The sequence below is a fragment of the Eucyclogobius newberryi genome, unplaced genomic scaffold (genome assembly GCF_026437365.1).
Source record: "Eucyclogobius newberryi isolate DKJ021-1_F unplaced genomic scaffold, fEucNew1.0.hap1 SCAF_12, whole genome shotgun sequence".
Classification (NCBI taxonomy): Eukaryota; Metazoa; Chordata; class Actinopteri; order Gobiiformes; family Gobiidae; genus Eucyclogobius; species Eucyclogobius newberryi.
This window is the reverse complement of record NW_027315746.1, coordinates 784756-812093: the sequence shown is the minus strand read 5'-3', so window position 1 is coordinate 812093 and position 27338 is coordinate 784756. Positions and strand designations below refer to the sequence as shown.

The window sequence follows — 27338 nt, the reverse complement described above, 5'->3', positions numbered from 1 at the left end:
AAATACTACAAATACTACAAATACTGCAAATACTACAAATACTACAAATACTGCAAATACTGCAAATACTGCAAATACTACAAATACTGCAAATACTACAAATACTACAAATACTACAAATACTGCAAATACTGCAAATACTACAAATACTCCAAATACTGCAAATACTACAAATACTGCAAATACTACAAATACTGCAAATACTCCAAATACTACAAATACTGCAAATACTACAAATACTACAAATACTGCAAATACTACAAATACTACAGATACTGCAAATACTACAAATACTCCAAATACTGCAAATACTGCAAATACTACAAATACTGCAAAAACTACAAATACTACAAATACTGCAAATACTACAAATACTACAAATACTGCAAATACTACAAATACTACTAATACTACAAATACTAAAAATACTGCAAATACTGCAAATACTACAAATACAACAAATACTGCAAATACTACAAATACTACAAATATTACAAATACTGCAAATACTGCAAATACTACAAATACTCCAAATACTGCAAATACTACAAATACTACAAATACTACAAATACTGCAAATACTACAAATACTACAAATACTACAAATACTGCAAATACTAAAAATACTGCAAATACTACAAATACTACAAATACTGCAAATACTACAAATACTACAAATACAAATACTACAAATACTCCAAATACTGCAGATACTACAAATACTACAAATACTACAAATACTGCAAATACTACAAATACTACAAATACTACAAATACTACAAATACTACAAATACTGCAAATACTACAAATACTACAAATACTACAAATACTAAAAATACTAAAAATACTCCAAATACTGCAAATACTACAAATACTGCGAATACTACAAATACTACAAATACTGCAAATACTGCAAATACTACAAATACTCCAAATACTGCAAATACTACAAATACTACAAATACTACAAATACTGCAAATACTACAAATACTACAAATACTGCAAATACTAAAAATACTGCAAATACTACAAATACTACAAATACTGCAAATACTACAAATACTACAAATACTACAAATACTCCAAATACTGCAGATACTACAAATACTACAAATACTGCAAATACTACAAATACTACAAATACTACAAATACTGCAAATACTACAAATACTACAAATACTGCAAATACTACAAATACTCCAAATACTCCAAATACTGCAAATACTACAAATACTACAAATACTGCAAATACTGCAAATACTACAAATACTGCAAATACTGCAAATACTACAAATAATACAAATACTGCAAATACTGCAAATACTGCAAATACTCCAAATACTGCAAATACTACAAATACTACAAATACTGCAAATACTGCAAATACTACAAATACTGCAAATACTGCAAATACTACAAATACTGCAAATACTGCAAATACTCCAAATACTGCAAATACTACAAATACTGAAAATACTGAAAATACTGCAAATACTACAAATACTGCAAATACTACAAATACTGCAAATACTGCAAATACTGCAAATACTCCAAATACTGCAAATACTACAAATACTGAAAATACTGCAAATACTACAAATACTACAAATACTGCAAATACTACAAATACTACAAATACTGCAAATACTGCAAATACTACAAATACTACAAATACTACAATTACTACAAATACTACAAATTCTATAGATACTGAAAATACTACAGATACTACCACAATATACAAATACTGTTCATGGGAAAGAGAAAGACTCAAATGTGTTATTACAGATGTATAAATGTGTTATTACAGGTGTATAAATGTGTTATTACAGCTGTATAAATGATGTATAAATGTGTAATTACAGATGTTTCAATGTGTTATTACAGATGTATAAATGTGTTATTACAGATGTTTAAATGTGTTATTAGATGTATAAATGTGTAATTACAGACGTTTAAATGTGTTATTACAGATGTATAAATGTGTTATTACAGATGTTTAAATGTGTTATTAGATGTATAAATGTGTAATTATAGACGTTTAAATGTGTTATTACAGATGTATAAATGTGTTATTACAGATGTTTAAATGTGTTATTACAGATGTATAAATGTGTAATTACAGACGTTTAAATGTGTTATTACAGATGTATAAATGTGTTATTACAGATGTTTAAATGTGTTATTACAGATCTATAAATGTGTAATTACAGATGTATAAATGTGTAATTACAGATCTTTCTGGGGAACTCCAACCACGACACTCCAGAGCTCCGCCCCCTGGGTCCAGTCCAGACCCGGTTCATCCGGATTTATCCTGAGAAGTCCACGACGGAAGGAGTCGGACTGAGACTGGAGATCATGGGCTGCGAACTCGACGGTAACGTCACATGACCCCAGGTTTAGTCCAGGTTTAGTCCAGGTTTAGTCCTGGTTTAGTCCAGGTTTAGTCCTGGTTTATTCCAGGTTTAGTCCTGGTTTAGTCCTGGTTTAGTCCTGGTTTAGTCCAGGTTTAGTCCTGGTTTAGTCCTGGTTTAGTCCTGGTTTAGTCCAGGTTTAGTCCAGGTTTAGTCCTGGTTTAGTCCAGGTTTAGTCCTGGTTTAGACCTGGTTTAGTCCAGGTTTAGTCCTGGTTTAGTCCAGGTTTAGTCCTGGTTTAGTCCTGGTTTAGTCCAGGTTTAGTCCAGGTTTAGTCCTGGTTTAGTCCAGGTTTAGTCCTGGTTTAGTCCTGGTTTAGTCCAGGTTTAGTCCTGGTTTAGTCCTGGTTTAGTCCTGGTTTAGACCTGGTTTAGTCCTGGTTTAGTCCAGGTTTAGTCCTGGTTTAGTCCTGGTTTAGTCCAGGTTTAGTCCTGGTTTAGTCCAGGTTTAGTCCTGATTTAGTCCAGGTTTAGTCCTGGTTTAGTCCTGGTTTAGTCCAGGTTTAGTCCTGGTTTAGTCCTGGTTTAGCCCTGGTTTAGACCTGGTTTAGTCCTGGTTTAGTCCAGGTTTAGTCCTGGTTTAGTCCTGGTTTAGTCATGGTTTAGTCCAGGTTTAGTCCAGGTTTAGTCCTGGTTTAGTCCAGGTTTAGTCCTGGTTTAGTCCTGGTTTAGTCCAGGTTTAGTCCTGGTTTAGTCCTGGTTTAGTCCTGGTTTAGACCTGGTTTAGTCCAGGTTTAGTCCTGGTTTAGTCCAGGTTTAGTCCTGGTTTATTCCAGGTTTAGTCCTGGTTTAGTCCTGGTTTAGTCCTGGTTTAGTCCAGGTTTAGTCCTGGTTTAGTCCTGGTTTAGTCCTGGTTTAGTCCAGGTTTAGTCCAGGTTTAGTCCTGGTTTAGTCCAGGTTTAGTCCTGGTTTAGACCTGGTTTAGTCCAGGTTTAGTCCTGGTTTAGTCCAGGTTTAGTCCTGGTTTAGTCCTGGTTTAGTCCAGGTTTAGTCCAGGTTTAGTCCTGGTTTAGTCCAGGTTTAGTCCTGGTTTAGTCCTGGTTTAGTCCAGGTTTAGTCCTGGTTTAGTCCTGGTTTAGTCCAGGTTTAGTCCTGGTTTAGTCCTGGTTTAGTCCAGGTTTAGTCCTGGTTTAGTCCAGGTTTAGTCCTGGTTTAGTCCTGGTTTAGTCCAGGTTTAGTCCTGGTTTAGTCCAGGTTTAGTCCTGGTTTAGTCCTGGTTTAGTCCAGGTTTAGTCCTGGTTTAGTCCTGGTTTAGTCCTGGTTTAGACCTGGTTTAGTCCTGGTTTAGTCAAGGTTTAGTCCTGGTTTAGTCCAGGTTTAGTCCTGGTTTAGTCCAGGTTTAGTCCTGGTTTAGTCCTGGTTTAGTCCTGGTTTAGACCTGGTTTAGTCCTGGTTTAGTCCTGGTTTAGTCCTGGTTTAGTCCTGGTTTAGTCCTGGTTTAGACCTGGTTTAGTCCTGGTTTAGTCAAGGTTTAGTCCTGGTTTAGTCCAGGTTTAGTCCTGGTTTAGTCCAGGTTTAGTCCTGGTTTAGTCCTGGTTTAGTCCAGGTTTAGTCCTGGTTTAGTCCTGGTTTAGTCCAGGTTTAGTCCTGGTTTAGTCCAGGTTTAGTCCTGGTTTAGTCCTGGTTTAGTCCAGGTTTAGTCCTGGTTTAGTCCTGGTTTAGTCCTGGTTTAGACCTGGTTTAGTCCTGGTTTAGTCCAGGTTTAGTCCTGGTTTAGTCCTGGTTTAGTCCTGGTTTAGTCCAGGTTTAGTCCTGGTTTAGTCATGGTTTAGTCCAGGTTTAGTCCAGGTTTAGTCCTGGTTTAGTCCAGGTTTAGTCCTGGTTTAGTCCTGGTTTAGTCCAGGTTTAGTCCTGGTTTAGTCCTGGTTTAGTCCTGGTTTAGACCTGGTTTAGTCCAGGTTTAGTCCTGGTTTAGTCCAGGTTTAGTCCTGGTTTAGTCCTGGTTTAGTCCAGGTTTAGTCCAGGTTTAGTCCTGGTTTAGTCCTGGTTTAGTCCTGGTTTAGACCTGGTTTAGTCCTGGTTTAGTCCAGGTTTAGTCCTGGTTTAGTCCAGGTTTAGTCCTGGTTTAGTCCTGGTTTAGTCCAGGTTTAGTCCTGGTTTAGTCCTGGTTTAGTCCTGGTTTAGTCCTGGTTTAGCCCTGGTTTAGCCCTGGTTTAGTCCTGGTTTAGTCCTGGTTTAGACCTGGTTTAGACCTGGTTTAGTCCTGGTTTAGTCCTGGTTTAGACCTGGTTTAGACCTGGTTTAGTCCTGGTTTAGTCCTGGTTTAGACCTGGTTTAGACCTGGTTTAGTCCTGGTTTAGTCCTGGTTTAGACCTGGTTTAGTCCTGGTTTAGTCCTGGTTTAGACCTGGTTTAGTCCTGGTTTAGTCCTGGTTTAGTCCTGGTTTAGACCTGGTTTAGTCCTGGTTTAGTCCTGGTTTAGACCTGGTTTAGTCCTGGTTTAGTCCTGGTTTAGTCCTGGTTTAGTCCTGGTTTAGACCTGGTTTAGTCCTGGTTTAGTCCTGGTTTAGTCCTGGTTTAATCTTGGATTCTTTGTGCTTGTCTTTCTTTTTTTTCAGAAGTGACACCCACAGCGACCTCCCTCTCCCCAGACGTCTCCTCCTTGGCTCTGACCACTCTCGGGGCCACGCCCACATCAGCTCTGATCTCTGTGGGCCCCAGTGAGACCCCGCCCTGCCCGGACTGTGGCCCCGAGACCGAGGCAGGGACCGAGGCCGGGGCCACAGAAGAACCGGACTATGACTCAGGTAAAAACACACTCAGACGTGTTGACCTTTGACCTCTGCTCTGACCTTTGACCTCTGCTCTGACCTTTGACCTCTGTTGCAGACGCAGGGTCCTATCTCCCTGACGTCTTCCTCTCAGGTGAGGATCTCCTCTTCCTCCTCTTCCTCCTCCTCTTCCTCTCCTCTTCCTCTTCTTCCTCTTCCGCCTCCTCCTCATCCTCCTCTTCCTCCTCTTCCTCCCCCTCTTCCTCCCCTTCCTCCTCTTCCTCATCCTCCTCATCCCCCTCTTCCTCCTCTTCCTTTCCTCTTCCTCCTCTTCCTCTCCTCTTCCTCCTCTTCCTCCTCTTCTTCTTCCTCCTCTTCCTCTTCCTCACCTTCCTCCTCCTTTTCCTCCTCTTCTTCTTCCTCCTCTTCCACTTCCTCTCCCTGTTCATCCTCTTCCTTTCCTCTTCCTTTCCTCTTCCTCCTCTTACTCTCCTCTTCCTCCTCTTCCTCCTCTTCTTCTTCCTCCTCTTCCTCTTCCTCCTCTTCTTCCTCCTCTTCCTCCTCCTCCTCCCCCTCTCTCTCCCCCTCCTCTTCCTCCTCTTCCTCTTCTCTTCCTCTTCCTCCTCTTCCTCTGCTCTTCCTCCTCTTCCTCTCCTCTTCCTCTACTTCTCCTCTTCCTCTACTTCTCCTCTTCCTCTCCTCTTCCTCGTCTTCCTCTTCTTCTTCCTCCTCCTCCTCCTCTTCCTCCTCTTCTTCCTCCTCCTCCCCCTCTTCCTCCTCCTCGTCTTCCTCCTCTTCCTCTCCTCCTCCTCCTCTTCCTCCTCCTCCCCCTCTTCCTCCTCCTCCTCTTCCTCCTCTTTCTCTCCCTCCTCTTCCTCTCCTCTTCCTCCTCTTCCTCCTCTTCCTCCTCCTCCCCCTCTTCCTCCTCTTCCTCCTCTTTCTCTCCCTCCTCTTCCTCTCCTCTTCCTCCTCTTCCTCTCCTCTTCATCCTCTTCCTCTCCTCTTCCTCCTCTTCCTCCTCTTCCTCCTCCTCCCCCTCTTCCTCCTCTTCCTCCTCTTTCTCTCCCTCCTCTTCCTCTCCTCTTCCTCCTCTTCCTCTCATCTTCCTCTTCCTCCTCTTCCTCTCACCTTCCTCCTCTTCTTCCTCCTCCTCTTCCTCCTCTTCCTCTGCTCATCCTCCTCTTCCTCTCCTCTTCCTCCTCTTTCTCCTCTTCCTCCTCTTCCTCTCCTCTTCCTCCTCTTCCTCCTCTTTCTCCTCTTCCTCCTCCTCCTCTTCCTCCTCTTCCTCTTCCACCTCTTCCTCCTCTTCCTCTCCTCTTCCTCCTCCTCCTCCTCTTCCTCCTCTTTCTCTCCCTCCTCTTCCTCTCCTCTTCCTCTTCTTCCTCTCATCTTCTTCTTCCTCCTCTTCCACTTCCTCTCCCTGTTCATCCTCTTCCTCTCCTCTTCATCCACTTCCTCTCCTCTTTCTCCTCTTCCTCCTCTTCCTCCTCCTCCCCCTCTTCCTCTTCCTCCTCTTCCTCCTGCTCCTCCTCTTCCTCCACCTCCCCCTCTTCTTCCTCCTCCTCCTCCTCCCTCTCCTCTTCCTCCTCTTCCTCTCCTCTTCATCCTCTTCCTCTCCTCTTCCTCCACCTCCCACTCTTCTTCCTCCTCTTCCTCCTCTTCTTCCTCTTCTTCCCCCTCTTCCTCCTCCTCCTCTTCCTCCTCTCCCTCCTCTTCCTCTGCTCATCCTCCTCTTCCTCTCCTCTTCCTCCTCTTTCTCCTCTTCCTCCTCTTCCTCTCCTCTTCCTCCTCTTTCTCCTCTTCCTCCTCTTCCTCCTCTTCCTCTTCCACCTCTTCCTCCTCTTCCTCTCCTCTTCCTCCTCCTCTTCCTCCTCTTTCTCTCCCTCCTCTTCCTCTCCTCTTCCTCTTCTTCCTCTCATCTTCTTCTTCCTCCTCTTCCACTTCCTCTCCCTGTTCATCCTCTTCCTCTCCTCTTCATCCACTTCCTCTCCTCTTTCTCCTCTTCCTCCTCTTCCTCCTCCCCCTCTTCCTCTCCTCTTCCTCCTCTTCCTCCTGCTCCTCCTCTTCCTCCACCTCCCCCTCTTCTTCCTCCTCCTCCTCCCTCTCCTCTTCCTCCTCTTCCTCTCCTCTTCATCCTCTTCCTCTCCTCTTCCTCCACATCCCACTCTTCTTCCTCCTCCTCTTCTTCCTCTTCTTCCCCCTCTTCCTCCTCCTCCTCTTCCTCCTCTTCCTCCTCTTCCTCCTCTTCCTCTGCTCATCCTCCTCTTCCTCTCCTCTTCCTCCTCTTTCTCCTCTTCCTCCTCTTCCTCTCCTCTTCCTCCTCTTTCTCCTCTTCCTCCTCCTCCTCTTCCTCCTCTTCCTCTTCCACCTCTTCCTCCTCTTCCTCTCCTCTTCCTCCTCCTCTTCCTCCTCTTTCTCTCCCTTCTCTTCCTCTCCTCTTCCTCTTCTTCCTCTCATCTTCTTCTTCCTCCTCTTCCACTTCCTCTCCCTGTTCATCCTCTTCCTCTCCTCTTCATCCACTTCCTCTCCTCTTTCTCCTCTTCCTCCTCTTCCTCCTCCCCCTCTTCCTCTCCTCTTCCTCCTCTTCCTCCTGCTCCTCCTCTTCCTCCACCTCCCCCTCTTCTTCCTCCTCCTCCTCCTCCCTCTCCTCTTCCTCCTCTTCCTCTCCTCTTCATCCTCTTCCTCTCCTCTTCCTCCACCTCCCACTCTTCTTCCTCCTCCTCCTCTTCCTCCTCTTCCTCCTCTCCCTCCTCTTCCTCTGCTCATCCTCCTCTTCCTCTCCTCTTCCTCCTCTTTCTCCTCTTCCTCCTCTTCCTCTCCTCTTCCTCCTCTTTCTCCTCTTCCTCCTCCTCCTCTTCCTCCTCTTCCTCTTCCACCTCTTCCTCCTCTTCCTCTCCTCTTCCTCCTCCTCTTCCTCCTCTTTCTCTCCCTCCTCTTCCTCTCCTCTTCCTCTTCTTCCTCTCATCTTCTTCTTCCTCCTCTTCCACTTCCTCTCCCTGTTCATCCTCTTCCTCTCCTCTTCATCCACTTCCTCTCCTCTTTCTCCTCTTCCTCCTCTTCCTCCTCCCCCTCTTCCTCTCCTCTTCCTCCTCTTCCTCCTGCTCCTCCTCTTCCTCCACCTCCCCCTCTTCTTCCTCCTCCTCCTCCTCCCTCTCCTCTTCCTCCTCTTCCTCTCCTCTTCATCCTCTTCCTCTCCTCTTCCTCCACCTCCCACTCTTCTTCCTCCTCCTCTTCTTCCTCTTCTTCCCCCTCTTCCTCCTCCTCCTCTTCCTCCTCTTCCTCCTCTCCCTCCTCTTCCTCTGCTCATCCTCCTCTTCCTCTCCTCTTCCTCCTCTTTCTCCTCTTCCTCCTCTTCCTCTCCTCTTCCTCCTCTTTCTCCTCTTCCTCCTCTTTCTCCTCTTCCTCCTCTTCCTCCTCTTCCTCTTCTTCCTCTCCTCTTCCTCCTCCTCTTCCTCCTCTTTCTCTCCCTCCTCTTCCTCTCCTCTTCCTCTTCTTCCTCTCATCTTCTTCTTCCTCCTCTTCCACTTCCTCTCCCTGTTCATCCTCTTCCTCTCCTCTTCATCCACTTCCTCTCCTCTTTCTCCTCTTCCTCCTCTTCCTCCTCCCCCTCTTCCTCTCCTCTTCCTCCTCTTCCTCCTGCTCCTCCTCTTCCTCCACCTCCCCCTCTTCTTCCTCCTCCTCCTCCTCCCTCTCCTCTTCCTCCTCTTCCTCTCCTCTTCATCCTCTTCCTCTCCTCTTCCTCCACCTCCCACTCTTCTTCCTCCTCCTCTTCTTCCTCTTCTTCCCCCTCTTCCTCCTCCTCCTCTTCCTCCTCTTCCTCCTCTCCCTCCTCTTCCTCTGCTCATCCTCCTCTTCCTCTCCTCTTCCTCCTCTTTCTCCTCTTCCTCCTCTTCCTCTCCTCTTCCTCCTCTTTCTCCTCTTCCTCCTCCTCCTCTTCCTCCTCTTCCTCTTCCACCTCTTCCTCCTCTTCCTCTCCTCTTCCTCCTCCTCTTCCTCCTCTTTCCCTCCCTCCTCTTCCTCTCCTCTTCCTCTTCTTCCTCTCATCTTCTTCTTCCTCCTCTTCCACTTCCTCTCCCTGTTCATCCTCTTCCTCTCCTCTTCATCCACTTCCTCTCCTCTTTCTCCTCTTCCACCTCTTCCTCCTCCCCCTCTTCCTCTCCTCTTCCTCCTCTTCCTCCTGCTCCTCCTCTTCCTCCACCTCCCCCTCTTCTTCCTCCTCCTCCTCCTCCCTCTCCTCTTCCTCCTCTTCCTCTCCTCTTCATCCTCTTCCTCTCCTCTTCCTCCACCTCCCACTCTTCTTCCTCCTCCTCTTCCTCCTCTTCTTCCTCTTCTTCTCCCTCTTCTTCCTCCTCTTCCTTTTCCTCCTCTTCTTCCTCTTCTTCCTCTCCTCTTCCTCCTCTTCCTCCTCCACTTCCTCTTCCTCTCTGAGGTTTCACAATCGTCTCTTTCCACAGCGTACGTTTGGTTCGCTTGTGACTTTGACTCCTCCCTGTGCGGCTGGAGCAGAGAGGCGGGGCTTGGGGCCGAGTGGATGATCCAGGAACAGGGCGGGGCCACGGTGCCCAGGGGCCCCGCCCTGGACAGCACAGGTGAGGGAGGGCATCTGACACACAGGGACCAAAGCAAATATAAACTTCAACTAAACCAGGTGTAGAACTGAAACGTCTCAGGCTGAAGACTCAGCTGTCCTCTGTTGTCCTCTGTTGTCCTCTGCTGCTCTCTGCTGCTCTCTGCTGTCCTCTGCTGTCCTCTGCTGCTCTCTGTTGTCCTCTGTTGTCCTCTGCTGCGCTCTGTTGTCCTCTGTTGTCCTCTGCTGCTCTCTGCTGTCCTCTGCTGCTCTCTGTTGTCCTCTGCTGTCCTCTGCTGCTCTCTGCTGTCCTCTGTTGTCCTCTGCTGCTCTCTGTTGTCCTCTGCTGTCCTCTGCTGCTCTCTGTTGTCCTCTGTTGTCCTCTGCTGCTCTCTGCTGTCCTCTGCTGTCCTCTGCTGCTCTCTGTTGTCCTCTGCTGTCCTCTGCTGCTCTCTGCTGTCCTCTGCTGCTCTCTGTTGTCCTCTGCTGTCCTCTGCTGCTCTCTGTTGTCCTCTGTTGTCCTCTGCTGCTCTCTGTTGTCCTCTGTTGTCCTCTGCTGCTCTCTGTTGTCCTCTGCTGTCCTCTGCTGCTCTCTGCTGGCTTCTGCTGTCCTCTGCTGCTCTCTGCTGGCTTCTGCCGGTACTGCAGGGTGAAAAGGACCTGTGCAAAGTCTAGATAAGTTCATTTTGACATGTTTCTGTTTATTTTTATGTGTTTCAAAGTGTGTTATTGTCCTGGACCTGGTTTATAGTCATCTCACTAAGAGTGATTAGTTCAAGTAGTTCAAAAAGCAGTAAAAAAGCAGTAAAAGCAGAACTTAGTCAACACAAGTCGAGACTAGAAACTCATTATTGTGATTTTAATCTGTTTTGAAAAACACTTTGCACGACTTTTATTACAGTTTTGATGGATTCTGAACAAAAAGAGGAAGAAACAAACCAGAGACGGCCTCAGGACAGAAAGACCAAGTCCTGGTTTAGTCCTGGTTTAGTCCTGGTTTAGTCCTGGTTTAGACCTGGTTTAGACCTGGTTTGGACCTGGTTTGGACCTGGTTTGGACCTGGTTTAGTCCTGGTTTAGTCCTGGTTTAGACCTGGTTTGGACCTGGTTTAGACCTGGTTTGGACCTGGTTTGGACCTGGTTTAGACCTGGTTTGGACCTGGTTTAGACCTGGTTTGGACCTGGTTTAGTCCTGGTTTAGACCTGGTTTAAAAGGTTCTTGTTCAGGTTCCACTTTCCACCTGTATTAATGCGTCCCTGTCTTCCCCGGTGCGTCCCGGTCTTCCCCGTTGCGTCCCTGTCTTCCCCGGTGCGTCCCTGTCTTCCCCGGTGCGTCCCTGTCTTCCCCGGTGCGTCCCGGTCTTCCCCGGTGCGTCCTGCAGGTGGCGTGGGTAACTTCCTGTTCCTGTCGGTGTCGGAGCCGGTGAAGGACGAGCGAGAGGGGCGGGGTGAGAGAGCGGGCGTGGCACGGTTGGTCAGTTTGCCCGTGACGGCTCCAAACGCCGACCTGTGCCTCTCGTTCTGGTACCACGCCCTGTCCGACCACACGGGGGCGCTACGCATACAGCTGAGGGGCGCGGCCGAGGGGGCGGAGCTCCTGTGGGTCCTGAGGGATGACGGGGGCGGGGTCTGGAGAGAAGGGCGTGTCCTGCTGCCCCAGAAAGCAGCGGCGTATCAGGTAAGAGAGAAACACATGTTTAGAGTCACATGTTTAGAGTCACATGTTTAGAGTCACATGTTCAGAGTCACATGTTTGAGTCACATGTTCAGAGTCACATGTTTGAGTCACATGTTCAGAGTCACATGTTTGAGTCACATGTTCAGAGTCACATGTTTGAGTCACATGTTCAGAGTCACATGTTTGAGTCACATGTTCAGAGTCACATGTTTGAGTCACATGTTTAGAGTCACATGTTCAGAGTCACATGTTTGAGTCACATGTTCAGAGTCACATGTTTGAGTCACATGTTAGAGTCACATGTTCAGAGTCACATGTTTGAGTCACATGTTTAGAGTCACATGTTCAGAGTCACATGTTTGAGTCACATGTTCAGAGTCACATGTTTGAGTCACATGTTTAGAGTCACATGCTCTCCGACGAGTCCATCGCTGAAACACACGAGAGGAGAGAGGGACATTAGGTCTGAGGTCTCACACCGGACACGCCCATGAGCTGGACACGCCCAGAGCTGGACACACCCCGAGCTGGACACGCCTTGAGCTAGACACGCCCTGAGCTAGACACGCCCTGAACTGGACACGCCCTGAAGGGCGTGGCTACAGCTAGTGTGTGTGAGGGGCGTGGCTAAAGCTAGTGTGTGTGAGGGGCGTGTCTACAGCTAGTGTGTCACATGTTCAGAGTCACATGTTCAGAGTCACATGTTTGAGTCACATGTTCAGAGTCACATGTTTGAGTCACATGTTCAGAGTCACATGTTTGAGTCACATGTTTAGAGTCACATGTTTAGAGTCACATGTTCAGAGTCACATGTTCAGAGTCACATGTTTGAGTCACATGTTTAGAGTCACATGTTCAGAGTCACATGTTAGAGTCACATGTTCAGAGTCACATGTTCAGAGTCACATGTTTGAGTCACATGTTCAGAGTCACATGTTTAGAGTCACATATTTGAGTCACATGTTTAGAGTCACATGTTCAGAGTCACATGTTCAGAGTCACATGTTTGAGTCACATGTTTAGAGTCACATGTTCAGAGTCACATGTTCAGAGTCACATGTTCAGAGTCACATGTTTGAGTCACATGTTCAGAGTCACATGTTTAGAGTCACATATTTGAGTCACATGTTTAGAGTCACATGTTCAGAGTCACATGTTCAGAGTCACATATTTGAGTCACATGTTTAGAGTCACATGTTCAGAGTCACATGTTCAGAGTCACATGTTCAGAGTCACATGTTTGAGTCACATGTTCAGAGTCACATGTTTGAGTCACATGTTTAGAGTCACATGTTCAGAGTCACATGTTTGAGTCACATGTTCAGAGTCGCATGTTCAGAGTCACATGTTTGAGTCACATGTTTAGCGTCACATGTTCAGAGTCACATGTTTGAGTCACATGTTCAGAGTCGCATGTTCAGAGTCACATGTTTGAGTCACATGTTCAGAGTCACATGTTAGAGTCACATGTTCAGAGTCACATGTTTGAGTCACATGTTCAGAGTCACATGTTTAGAGTCACATATTTGAGTCACATGTTTAGAGTCACATGTTCAGAGTCACATGTTCAGAGTCACATGTTTGAGTCACATGTTTAGAGTCACATGTTCAGAGTCACATGTTCAGAGTCACATGTTCAGAGTCACATGTTTGAGTCACATGTTCAGAGTCACATGTTTAGAGTCACATATTTGAGTCACATGTTTAGAGTCACATGTTCAGAGTCACATGTTCAGAGTCACATGTTTGAGTCACATGTTTGAGTCACATGTTCAGAGTCACATGTTTGAGTCACATGTTCAGAGTCACATGTTCAGAGTCACATGTTTGAGTCACATGTTCAGAGTCACATGTTAGAGTCACATGTTCAGAGTCACATGTTTGAGTCACATGTTCAGAGTCACATGTTAGAGTCACATGTTCAGAGTCACATGTTTGAGTCACATGTTTAGAGTCACATGTTCAGAGTCACATGTTTGAGTCACATGTTCAGAGTCACATGTTTGAGTCACATGTTTAGAGTCACATGTTTAGAGTCACATGTTAGAGTCACATGTTCAGAGTCACATGTTTGAGTCACATGTTTAGAGTCACATGTTTAGAGTCACATGTTTGAGTCACATGTTTAGAGTCACATGTTTGAGTCACATGTTTGAGTCACATGTTTGAGTCACATGTTTAGAGTCGCATGTTCAGAGTCACATGTTTAGAGTCACATGTTCAGAGTCACATGTTTGAGTCACATGTTCAGAGTCACATGTTTGAGTCACATGTTTAGAGTCACATGTTCAGAGTCACATGTTTGAGTCACATGTTTGAGTCACATGTTTAGAGTCACATGTTTAGAGTCACATGTTAGAGTCACATGTTCAGAGTCACATGTTTGAGTCACATGTTTAGAGTCACATGTTCAGAGTCTCATGTTTGAGTCACATGTTCAGAGTCACATGTTTGAGTCACATGTTTAGAGTCACATGTTTGAGTCACATGTTCAGAGTCGCATGTTCAGAGTCACATGTTTGAGTCACATGTTTAGAGTCACATGTTCAGAGTCACATGTTTGAGTCACATGTTCAGAGTCACATGTTTGAGTCACATGTTCAGAGTCACATGTTTGAGTCACATGTTTAGAGTCACATGTTCAGAGTCACATGTTTGAGTCACATGTTTGAGTCACATGTTTAGAGTCACATGTTTAGAGTCACGTATTTGAGTCACATGTTTAGAGTCGCATGTTCAGAGTCACATGTTTGAGTCACATGTTTAGAGTCACATGTTCAGAGTCACATGTTTGAGTCACATGTTCAGAGTCACATGTTTGAGTCACATGTTTAGAGTCACATGTTTAGAGTCACATGTTTAGAGTCACATGTTTGAGTCACATGTTCAGAGTCACATGTTTGAGTCACATGTTTAGAGTCACATGTTCAGAGTCACATGTTTGAGTCACATGTTCAGAGTCACATGTTTGAGTCACATGTTTAGAGTCACATGTTTAGAGTCACGTATTTGAGTCACATGTTTAGAGTCGCATGTTCAGAGTCACATGTTTGAGTCACATGTTTAGAGTCACATGTTCAGAGTCACATGTTTGAGTCACATGTTCAGAGTCACATGTTTGAGTCACATGTTTAGAGTCACATGTTTAGAGTCACATGTTTAGAGTCACATGTTTGAGTCACATGTTCAGAGTCACATGTTTGAGTCACATGTTTGAGTCACATGTTTAGAGTCACATGTTCAGAGTCACATGTTTGAGTCACATGTTCAGAGTCACATGTTTGAGTCACATGTTTAGAGTCACATGTTTAGAGTCACATGTTTAGAGTCACATGTTTGAGTCACATGTTCAGAGTCACATGTTTGAGTCACATGTTTAGAGTCACATGTTTAGAGTCACATGTTTAGAGTCACATGTTTAGAGTCACATGTTTAGAGTCACATGTTTGAGTCACATGTTCAGAGTCACATGTTTGAGTCACATGTTTAGAGTCACATGTTCAGAGTCACATGTTTGAGTCACATGTTTAGAGTCACATGTTCAGAGTCACATGTTTGAGTCACATGTTTAGAGTCACATGTTTAGAGTCACATGTTTGAGTCACATGTTAGAGTCACATGTTTAGAGTCACATGTTTGAGTCACATGTTTAGAGTCACATGTTTGAGTCACATGTTTGAGTCACATGTTTGAGTCACATGTTTGAGTCACATGTTAGAGTCACATGTTTAGAGTCACATGTTTGAGTCACATGTTTGAGTCACATGTTTGAGTCACATGTTTAGAGTCACATGTTCAGAGTCACATGTTTGAGTCACATGTTTAGAGTCACATGTTCAGAGTCACATGTTTGAGTCACATGTTTAGAGTCACATGTTCAGAGTCACATGTTTGAGTCACATGTTTAGAGTCACATGTTCAGAGTCACATGTTTGAGTCACATGTTTAGAGTCACATGTTCAGAGTCACATGTTTGAGTCACATGTTTAGAGTCACATGTTTAGAGTTACATGTTTGAGTCACATGTTTGAGTCACATGTTTAGAGTCACATGTTTGAGTCACATGTTAGAGTCACATGTTTAGAGTCACATGTTTGAGTCACATGTTTAGAGTCACATGTTAGAGTCACATGTGGGTGTTTTCAGGTGGTGGTGGAGGGCGTGGCTCACAGACACACCTTTGAACACGTTGCCATTGACAACATCCGTATTCTGGACGGACTCGCCCCCGACGACTGCAGAGGTCAGTGTGTTTCTGTCTGTCCTGTCACTCACGTGTCACTCACGTGTCACTCACGTGTCACTCACACGTCACTCACACGTCACTCACACGTCACTCACGTCACTCACGTGTCACTCACACGTCACTCACACGTCACTCACACGTCACTCACGTGTCACTCACGTGTCACTCACACGTCACTCACGTGTCACTCACACGTCACTCACACGTCACTCACGTGTCACTCACGTGTCACTCACGTGTCACTCACGTGTCACTCACACGTCACTCACACGTCACTCACACGTCACTCACACGTCACTCACACGTCACTCACACGTCACTCACACGTCACTCACGTGTCACTCACACGTCACTCACGTGTCACTCACGTGTCACTCACGCGTCACTCACACGTCACTCACGTGTCACTCACGTGTCACTCACACGTCACTCACACGTCACTCACACGTCACTCACGTCACTCACACGTCACTCACACGTCACTCACACGTCACTCACACGTCACTCACACGTCACTCACGTGTCACTCACGTGTCACTCACGTGTCACTCACGCGTCACTCACACGTCACTCACGTGTCACTCACACGTCACTCACGTGTCACTCACGCGTCACTCACACGTCACTCACACGTCACTCACACGTCACTCACGTGTCACTCACGCGTCACTCACGCGTCACTCACGCGTCACTCACGCGTCACTCACGCGTCACTCACGCGTCACTCACGTGTCACTCACGTGTCACTCACACGTCACTCACACGTCACTCACACGTCACTCACGTCACTCACGTGTCACTCACGTGTCACTCACACGTCACTCACACGTCACTCACGTGTCACTCACGTGTCACTCACGTGTCACTCACGTGTCACTCACGCGTCACTCACACGTCACTCACACGTCACTCACGTCACTCACACGTCACTCACACGTCACTCACACGTCACTCACGTGTCACTCACACGTCACTCACACGTCACTCACGCGTCACTCACGCGTCACTCACGTGTCACTCACGCGTCACTCACACGTCACTCACGCGTCACTCACGCGTCACTCACGCGTCACTCACGTGTCACTCACACGTCACTCACACGTCACTCACGCGTCACTCACACGTCACGCACGTGTCACTCACGTCACTCACGTGTCACTCACACGTCACTCACACGTCACTCACGTGTCACTCACGCGTCACTCACACGTCACTCACGCGTCACTCACGTCACTCACGTGTCACTCACGTGTCACTCACACGTCACTCACACGTCACTCACGCGTCACTCACGTGTCACTCACGTGTCACTCACGTGTCACTCACGCGTCACTCACACGTCACTCACACGTCACTCACGTCACTCACACGTCACTCACACGTCACTCACACGTCACTCACGTGTCACTCACGTGTCACTCACACGTCACTCACGTGTCACTCACACGTCACTCACACGTCACTCACGCGTCACTCACGCGTCACTCACGTGTCACTCACGCGTCACTCACACGTCACTCACGCGTCACTCACGCGTCACTCACGCGTCACTCACGTGTCACTCACACGTCACTCACACGTCACTCACGCGTCACTCACACGTCACGCACGTGTCACTCACGTCACTCACGTGTCACTCACACGTCACTCACACGTCACTCACGTGTCACTCACGCGTCACTCACACGTCACTCACGTGTCACTCACGCGTCACTCACACGTCACTCACGCGTCACTCACACGTCACTCACGCGTCACTCACGCGTCACTCACTTTGTGGTTTATGGTTCTTTTATTTGTCGACACACATAAACTAAAGTTACATTATCTAAAAATGAAGGACAAACTTTTGTGGATTTTTATTTTGGTGATTTTCAACAATCGTGAATTTCCCATAAGTTACATACAATCGTGAATTTCCCATAAGTTACATAGGCCCCGCCTCCATCCGAGATCATGACATCATCACATTCTAGTAGAGGTCACGTGTAGAGGTCACGTGTAGAGGTCACGTGTAGAGGTCACGTGTAGAGGTCAAGTGTAGAGGTCACGTGAAGAGGTCACGTGTAGAGGTCACGTGTAGAGGTCACGTGTAGAGGTCACGTGTAGAGGTCACGTGTAGAGGTCACGTGTAGAGGTCACGTGTAGAGGTCACGTGTAGAGGTCTGACTCCTGGTGTCATTGTTTCTGTGCAGATCCTGAGAACCCCAAAGCCTCGACGAACAACATCATCATCCTGCGTAAGTTCTCCTCTGATGTCTCAGTCTGAAGATTCTGGACCCAAAGTGGCCCCTGAGAGGTTCTGGCTCCCAAAGCATGTGGCTCTTGGGCTCCAGGTGGACTTTAGCTCAGGGGGAGGAGCTCCACAGCACAGCCAGATGATTGGACGAGAAAGAACGCAGACTCGGGTCAAAAAAAGAGACAAAAAGCAGAGAAACACAAAAGAATCATTTGTTTCCAAACTCTGACTTGATCTTGTGCTAAAGCTCCGTGTTTCCACTGATGCTAACGACTGTGGAGCCTTAGCAACACAAAGCTAGCAAAGCACGTTAGCAACACAAAGCTAGCAAAGCACGTTAGCAACACAAAGCTAGCAAAGCACGTTAGCAACACAAAGCTAGCCTAGCACGTTAGCAACAGCTGTTTCCTGTTTATGGCACTCATTTTGTCCAGAGTCACAATCTGATATTTCCAGCTCATAAAGCGTCTGACATGAGCCACGCCCCTCACACACACTAGCTTTAGCCACGCCCCTCACATACACTAGCTTTAGCCACGCCCCTCACACACACTAGCTTTAGCCACGCCCCTCACACACACTAGCTTTAGCCACGCCCCTCACACACACTAGCTCTAGCCACGCCCCTCACACACACTAGCTTTAGCCACGCCCCTCACACACACTAGCTTTAGCCACGCCCCTCACACACACTAGCTTTAGCCACGCCCCTCACACACACTAGCTTTAGCCACGCCCCTCACACACACTAGCTTTAGCCACGCCCCTCACACACACTAGCTTTAGCCACGCCCCTCACACACACACTAGCTTTAGCCACGCCCCTCACACACACTAGCTTTAGCCACGCCCCTCACACACACTAGCTTTAGCCACGCCCCTCACACACACTAGCTTTAGCCACGCCCCTCACACACACTAGCTTTAGCCACGCCCCTCACACACACTAGCTTTAGCCACGCCCCTCACACACACACTAGCTTTAGCCACGCCCCTCACACACACTAGCTTTAGCCACGCCCCTCACACACACTAGCTTTAGCCACGCCCCTCACACACACTAGCTTTAGCCACGCCCCTCACACACACTAGCTTTAACCACGCCCCTCACACACGCTAGCTTTAGCCACGCCCCTCACACACACTAGCTTTAGCCACGCCCCTCACACACACTAGCTTTAGCCACGCCCCTCACACACACTAGCTTTAGCCACGCCCCTCACACACACTAGCTTTAACCACGCCCCTCACACACACTAGCTTTAACCACGCCCCTCACACACGCTAGCTTTAGCCACGCCCCTCACACACACTAGCTTTAGCCACGCCCCTCACACACACTAGCTTTAGTCACGCCCCTCACACACACTAGCTTTAGCCACGCCCCTCACACACACACTAGCTTTAGCCACGCCCTTCAGGGCGTGTCCAGTTCAGGGCGTGTCTAGCTCAGGGCGTGTCTAGCTCAAGGCGTGTCCAGCTCGGGGTGTGTCCAGCTCTGGGCGTGTCCAGCTCATGGGCGTGTCCGGTGTGAGACCTCAGACCTAATGTCCCTCTCTCCTCTCGTGTGTTTCAGCGATGGACTCGTCGGAGAGCAGCGAGCTGGGCGCTCCCGGGAACATGCTGAAGACACTGGACCCGATCCTCATCACCATCATCGCCATGTCAGCGCTGGGCGTGTGCGTGGGCGCCATCTGTGGCGTGGTGCTGTACTGCGCCTGCGCTCAGGGCCTCAGCGACAGGAACCTGTCCGCACTCGAGAACTACAACTTCGAACTGGTGGACGGCGTCAAGCTAAAGAAGGACAAACTCAACGGACAGACCAATTACAGCGAGGCGTGAGGGCGGGGCTGCAGCCTCTGTGGACCAATGAGAGAGAGGAGAGCCTTTTCTGACTCTGTGGGCCAATCAGAGTGATGTACAGTGCCGTGGTCAGGACAACAGGGGCCGCAATCACTGAGCCCATTCACTAAACTCAGGAGTGGCACTGCAGGGCCTCCAGGGGCCTCCAGGGGCCTCCAGGGGGCGCTGTGTACAAACGTGTACAGCACAAACCAGACTTTTACTGTTTAACCCTGGAATCGTACGTTTTTTTGGCAGATTTGTACCTTTTGGCGCTGGAGTTGCTGTACTCGGTCCGGTTCCTGATGATGATTGGTTCTTGGAATGTTTCCTTCGAATGGGACGTTTCACTCATGGATTGGACAGAGTTGATGCTGAATGTCTTTCATGTGCTCGTGTCACGTCTCATTTGGTCCTGAAGGTGGCGCCGCCTCAGGACGAGACACTAAAAGAAGAACATTAGATTCAATGTGTTTAAAGTGTCACTTTTTCTCCTTAAATTTAGACCTGATCCTGAATCAACCAATCACAGCAGAATATGTGTCCCTCCAGCCCCGCCCACTTCCCTCCAGCCCCCGTCCCTCCGGCCCCGCCCCCGTCCCTCCGGCCCGTACGCTGCAGCTTCAGTTCTAAACAACAGGGTCAAATCACAAAAGTGTTTTCCTTCAGGTCAGTTTGAATGTCTCGAGGGTCAGGGAGCTGGACCGGTCAGTCTTCTTGTGCTGGACCGGTCAGTCTTCTTGTGTTGGACCGGTCAGTCTTCTTGTGCTGGACCGGTCAGTCTTCTTGTGTTGGACCGGTCAGTCTTCTTGTGCTGGACCGGTCAGTCTTCTTGTGCTGGACCGGTCAGTCTTCTTGTGTTGGACCGGTCAGTCTTCTTGTGCTGGACCGGTCAGTCTTCTTGTGTTGGACCGGTCAGTCTTCTCTTGTGTTGGACCGGCCAGTCTTCTTGTGTTGGACCGGTCAGTCTTCTCTTGTGTTGGACCGGCCAGTCTTCTTGTGTTGGACCGGTCAGTCTTCTTGTGCTGGACCGGTCAGTCTTCTTGTGTTGGACCGGTCAGTCTTCTTGTGCTGGACCGGTCAGTCTTCTTGTGCTGGACCGGCCAGTCTTCTTGTGCTGGACCGGCCAGTCTTCTTGTGTTGGACCGGTCAGTCTTCTTGTGCTGGACCGGTCAGTCTTCTTGTGTTGGACCGGTCAGTCTTCTTGTGTTGGACCGGCCAGTCTTCTTGTGCTGGACCGGTCAGTCTTCTTGTGCTGGACCGGTCAGTCTTCTTGTGTTGGACCGGCCAGTCTTCTCTTGTGCTGGACCGGTCAGTCTTCTTGTGTTGGACCGGCCAGTCTTCTCTTGTGCTGGACCGGTCAGTCTTCTTGTGTTGGACCGGTCAGTCTTCTTGTGTTGGACCGGTCAGTCTTATTGTGCTGGACCGGTCAGTCTTCTTGTGCTGGACCGGTCAGTCTTCTTGTGTTGGACCGGCCAGTCTTCTTGTGCTGGACCGGCCAGTCTTCTTGTGCTGGACCGGTCAGTCTTCTTGTGTTGGACCGGTCAGTCTTCTTGTGCTGGACCGGTCAGTCTTCTTGTGTTGGACCGGTCAGTCTTATTGTGCTGGACCGGCCAGTCTTCTTGTGCTGGACCGGTCAGTCTTCTTGTGTTGGACCGGCCAGTCTTCTTGTGCTGGACCGGTCAGTCTTCTTGTGTTGGACCGGTCAGTCTTCTTGTGCTGGACCGGTCAGTCTTCTTGTGTTGGACCGGTCAGTCTTGTGTTTAGAGCGTTTATACACGTTTCTGTGTCTCCGTGGCGACAGGCCGGACGCTGGCGTTTCCGTGGCAACAGGAGGGGGCGGGGCCCGGAGCGTTTGCACTGATTATATTTAAATGTTTTATAAAAATAATGTTTGATTCTAAATAATGTAAATGTTAATGAGATGTAAAAATGACTTCAGAATGTTCTTTGTTAGTTTAGTAACGCCAGGGTTTATAAACAACAACAACAACAGCCAGGGTTTATAAACAACAACAACAACAGCCAGGGTTTATAAACAACAACAACAACAGCCAGGGTTTATAAACAACAACAACAACAGCCAGGGTTTACAAACAACAACAACAACAGCCAGGGTTTATAAACAACAACAACAACAGCCAGGGTTTACAAACAACAACAACAACAGCCAGGGTTTATAAACAACAACAACAACAGCCAGGGTTTACAAACAACAACAACAACAGCCAGGGTTTACAAACAACAACAACAACAGCCAGGGTTTATAAACAACAACAACAACAACAACAGCCAGGGTTTATAAACAACAACAACAGCCAGGGTTTATAAACAACAACAACAGCCAGTGTTTACAAACAACAACAACAACAGCCAGGGTTTACAAACAACAACAACAACAACAGCCAGGGTTTACAAACAACAACAACAACAGCCAGGGTTTACAAACAACAACAATGAAACAACAACCAGACGACAACAACAACAACAACAACAGACTCATCATGTTTTATTTGCTTGTTTGGCTCTAATATTCCACATTAAGCTGATCCGTCTCCATGGCGACTGTTCAAAAACACAGAAGACTCATAATTCTACTTCCTGATTGTGAACGATGACATCACACTAGGAAATGACAACTGTTGCCGAGCAACAGTGTTTACTCGACACAGACTTATACAAATGTGTTTGTTGTTATTGTGTCACTTTGACCTTTAGTCGTCAAAACTGAAGAATCTTTTATTAGTGTCGAGCGCGAAGCCTTAAAAGAGTTTTAATGTTTTGAATGTTTCATGTTCTTTATCCACCACTTTTACATTCCAAAGAATAAATGTTTCAATCAAATGTTTCACTTCTGCTTCTTCTCACACACAGGGGGCGCTCTTCCTCTCTCACACACAGGGGGCGCTCTTCCTCTCTCACACACAGGGGGCGCTCTTCCTCTCTCACACACAGGGGGCGCTCTTCCTCTCTCTCACACACAGGGGGCGCTCTTCCTCTCACACACACAGGGGGCGCTCTTCCTCTCTCACACACAGGGGGCGCTCTTCCTCTCTCACACACAGGGGGCGCTCTTCCTCTCTCACACACACAGGGGGCGCTCTTCCTCTCACAGACACAGGGGGCGCTCTTCCTCTCTCACACACAGGGGGCGCTCTTCCTCACACACACACAGGGGGCGCTCTTCCTCTCACACACAGGGGGCGCTCTTCCTCTCTCACACACAGGGGGCGCTCTTCCTCTCTCACACACAGGGGGCGCTCTTCCTCTCTCACACACAGGGGGCGCTCTTCCTCACACACACAGGGGGCGCTCTTCCTCTCTCTCACACACAGGGGGCGCTCTTCCTCTCTCACACACACAGGGGGCGCTCTTCCTCTCTCACACACACAGGGGGCGCTCTTCCTCTCACACACAGGGGGCGCTCTTCCTCTCACACACACAGGGGGCGCTCTTCCTCTCACACACACAGGGGGCGCTCTTCCTCTCACAAACACAGGGGGCGCTCTTCCTCTCACACACACACAGGGGGCGCTCTTCCTCTCACACACACACAGGGGGCGCTCTTCCTCTCACACACACACAGGGGGCGCTCTTCCTCTCACACACACAGGGGGCGCTCTTCCTCTCTCACACAGGGGGCGCTCTTCCTCTCTCACACACAGGGGGCGCTCTTCCTCTCACACACACAGGGGGCGCTCTTCCTCTCACACACACACAGGGGGCGCTCTTCCTCTCTCACACACAGGGGGCGCTCTTCCTCTCTCACACACAGGGGGCGCTCTTCCTCTCACAGACACAGGGGGCGCTCTTCCTCTCTCACACACAGGGGGCGCTCTTCCTCTCACAGACACAGGGGGCGCTCTTCCTCTCTCACAGACACAGGGGGCGCTCTTCCTCTCTCACACACAGGGGGCGCTCTTCCTCTCACACACACAGGGGGCGCTCTTCCTCACACACACACAGGGGGCGCTCTTCCTCACACACACAGGGGGCGCTCTTCCTCTCACACACACAGGGGGCGCTCTTCCTCTCTCACACACAGGGGGCGCTCTTCCTCTCACACACACAGGGGGCGCTCTTCCTCTCACACACACAGGGGGCGCTCTTCCTCTCACACACACAGGGGGCGCTCTTCCTCTCACACACACAGGGGGCGCTCTTCCTCTCTCTCACACACAGGGGGCGCTCTTCCTCTCTCACACACAGGGGGCGCTCTTCCTCTCACACACACAGGGGGCGCTCTTCCTCTCACACACACAGGGGGCGCTCTTCCTCTCACACACACAGGGGGCGCTCTTCCTCTCACACACACAGGGGGCGCTCTTCCTCTCACACACACAGGGGGCGCTCTTCCTCTCTCACACACAGGGGGCGCTCTTCCTCTCACACACACAGGGGGCGCTCTTCCTCTCACACACACAGGGGGCGCTCTTCCTCTCACACACACAGGGGGCGCTCTTCCTCTCACACACACAGGGGGCGCTCTTCCTCTCACACACACAGGGGGCGCTCTTCCTCTCTCACACACAGGGGGCGCTCTTCCTCTCACACACACAGGGGGCGCTCTTCCTCTCACACACAGGGGGCGCTCTTCCTCTCACACACACAGGCAGGAGGCTCATGTCGTCATCACCGTGCACCGGATGCCCTGCCGTGGGCGGGGCCTGTCTCCATGTGGGCGGGGTCAGTCTCAAAGTGAGTCACAGTGAGTTTCTCCGGGAAGAAAAGACTTTATTTCACCTCAAACATTCTCTGTGGATCCATCTGTTTAGACTCTAGACCCTTTAGCCCTCCTCTAGACCCTTTAGCCCTCCTCTAGACCCTTTAGCCCTCCTCTAGACCCTTTAGTCCTCCTCTAGACCCTTTAGCCCTCCTCTAGACCCTTTAGCCCTCCTCTAGACCCTTTAGTCCTCCTCTAGACCCTTTAGCCCTCCTCTAGACCCTTTAGACCCACTTTACACTCGTGAAACACTTTGGTGCGTCGCCGTTTCTTCTACAAAAGGACCCTCCTCTGGACCCTCCTCTGGACCTTCCTCTGGACCCTCCTCTGGACCCTCCTCTGGACCCTCTTCTGGACCCTCTTCTGGACCTTTAGGACCTCATGTCGGCCTGAACCAGTGGAACTCTCACGGTAAGAGCTCGTTTCACGGGGAAAGTGGCGGCGCAGGAGGAATGTGTGTCCTCGGGCTAAAGCTGTGGGTGCGGGACAAACGGGACAGAAACGGGACAGAATTGAGACAAACGGGGCGGATGGTGGTGAAAGTGCGTTAGTCTGAGGGTGTAACGTGACTCCCGGTTTGTCTCGGTGTGTGTGAGGACACTACTAGGTTGAGGACACTACTAGGTTGAGGACACTAGGTTGAGGACACTACTAGGTTGAGGACACTACTAGGTTGAGGACACTACTAGGTTGAGGACACTAGGTTGAGGACACTACTAGGTTGAGGACACTAGGCCGAGGACACTAGGCCGAGGACACTACTAGGTTGAGGACACTACTAGGTTGAGGACACTACTAGGTTGAGGACTCTACTAGGTTGAGGACATTAGGCCGAGGACACTAGGCCGAGGACACTAGGTCTAGGTCTTCGTCGTGTTTGGACTCGTTTCATTCCGTTTTGTCGCTTTTGCGTTTGTTTTCACGGTTAAAGTGACTTTTACACCGTCTTTTGTCTCTTTTCGCCGCTTTTATGGCTCTTTTTCCTCCGTTTGTTCCGTTTGTGTCACACTTTTTCTGTCCGTGTCAAACACACTTTTACAACACTTTGATTTACGTCTTTTTATTCACTATTCAACACTTTTAATCAGAATATTCACAAATAAGTTGATTCTATTTCTTCATTTGTTAAACTTTGAGCTGGTTTTAGTCCTTTTATTTCAGTATCAGTTCTTCTACTTCTACTTCTAGAATATTTATGAATAAAGTGTTTTATTGGTGTCGTCTTGTCCATAAAGAGTCACTATTGTCATTATTATGTTATTTTTATTAAGAGTATAAGAGGTTCTTTATTATTTACATACTTTGTGTTGCAACACTAGAATTTCCCCACCGTGGGACAAATAAAGGCTTAACTTATCTTGAATTCCAAGTTGAGTTCAGACCCGGTTCAGACCTTTTTAGAAAGACGTTTTACAGCACGAGCTTTGACCTTTAACCCCGGCTGTTCTTTAATCCTGGTTTAGTTTATTATTTAGACATAAATCTGAGTCGTCCACACTGGTTTTTGACTTTTGAAAATGGAACCAACCATCCAGAAGAAACCCCTGTCCAAGGGCCCCGGTCCAAGCCAGTCCAAGGGCCCCGGTCCAAATGCCCCGGGTCATAGGGGCCCGGTCTAAGCCGGTCCAAGGGGCCCGGTCCAAGCCGGTCCAAGCCCTCAGCGTTTGCTTCTGGAGTCGTCCCAAACAGAGGAGGAGGAGCTGAGACATGTTTGGAGGTGATTCAGGAGCTCAGAGTGAAGAACATGAGCAGCTTTAAACACCTTGATCTCAGTCAGACGATCCCAAAACACATGATAGTGGTCTGTCTCCTGCTGCCACATCCTCTCCAACAGTCTGCCTCCTGCCACATCCTCTCCAACAGTCTGCCTCCTGCTGCCACATCCTCTCCAACAGTCTGTCTCCTGCTGCCACATCCTCTCCAACAGTCTGTCTCCTGCTGCCACATCCTCTCCAACAGTCTGTCTCCTGCTGCCACATCCTCTCCAACAGTCTGTCTCCTGCTGCCACATCCTCTCCAACAGTCTGCCTCCTGCTGCCACATCCTCTCAAACAGTCTGTCTCCTGCTGCCACATCCTCTCCAACAGTCTGTCTCCTGCTGCCACATCCTCTCCAACAGTCTGTCTCCTGCTGCCACATCCTCTCCAACAGTCTGTCTCCTGCCGCCACATCCTCTCCAACAGTCTGTCTCCTGCTGCCACATCCTCTCCAACAGTCTGTCTCCTGCCGCCACATCCTCTCCAACAGTCTGTCTCCTGCTGCCACATCCTCTCCAACAGTCTGTCTCCTGCTGCCACATCCTCTCCAACAGTCTGTCTCCTGCTGCCACGTCCTCTCCAACAGTCTGTCTCCTGCAGCCACATCCTCTCCAACAGTCTGTCTCCTGCTGCCACATCCTCTCCAACAGTCTTGTCTCCTGCTGCCACATCCTCTCCAACAGTCTGTCTCCTGCTGCCACATCCTCTCCAACAGTCTGCCTCCTGCTGCCACATTCTCTCCAACAGTCTGTCTCCTGCTGCCACATCTTCTCCAACAGTCTGTCTCCTGCTGCCACATCCTCTCCAACAGTCTGTCTCCTGCTGCCACATCCTCTCCAACAGTCTGTCGCCTGCTGCCACATCCTCTCCAACAGTCTGTCTCCTGCTGACACATCCTCTCCAACAGTCTGCCTCCTGCTGCCACATCCTCTCCAACAGTCTGTCTCCTGCTGCCACATCCTCTCCAACAGTCTGTCTCCTGCTGCCACATCCTCTCCAACAGTCTGTCTCCTGCTGCCACATCCTCTCCAACAGTCTGTCTCCTGCTGCCACATCCTCTCCAACAGTCTGTCTCCTGCTGCCACATCCTCTCCAACAGTCTGTCTCCTGCTGCCACGTCCTCTCCAACAGTCTGTCTCCTGCTGCCACATCCTCTCCA

The 27338-nt window shown here is 48.8% G+C and overlaps 1 protein-coding gene across 1 annotated transcript in view; it reads left to right on the top strand.

Annotated features, from left to right (window-relative positions):
* LOC140355658 (neuropilin-1a-like) overlaps positions 1-19975 on the top strand; it is a 33204-nt gene extending 13229 nt beyond the window's left edge. Inside the window, exons 6-13 of the mRNA XM_072440314.1 lie at positions 2238-2382; positions 4976-5164; positions 5247-5282; positions 9583-9717; positions 11077-11372; positions 15519-15615; positions 17814-17858; positions 19434-19975. Coding sequence (XP_072296415.1) covers positions 2238-2382; positions 4976-5164; positions 5247-5282; positions 9583-9717; positions 11077-11372; positions 15519-15615; positions 17814-17858; positions 19434-19699 — 1209 coding nt within the window. The 3' untranslated portion in view covers positions 19700-19975. The remainder of the gene's footprint in view (positions 1-2237; positions 2383-4975; positions 5165-5246; positions 5283-9582; positions 9718-11076; positions 11373-15518; positions 15616-17813; positions 17859-19433) is intronic.
* Positions 19976-27338: the final 7363 nt, after the last annotated feature.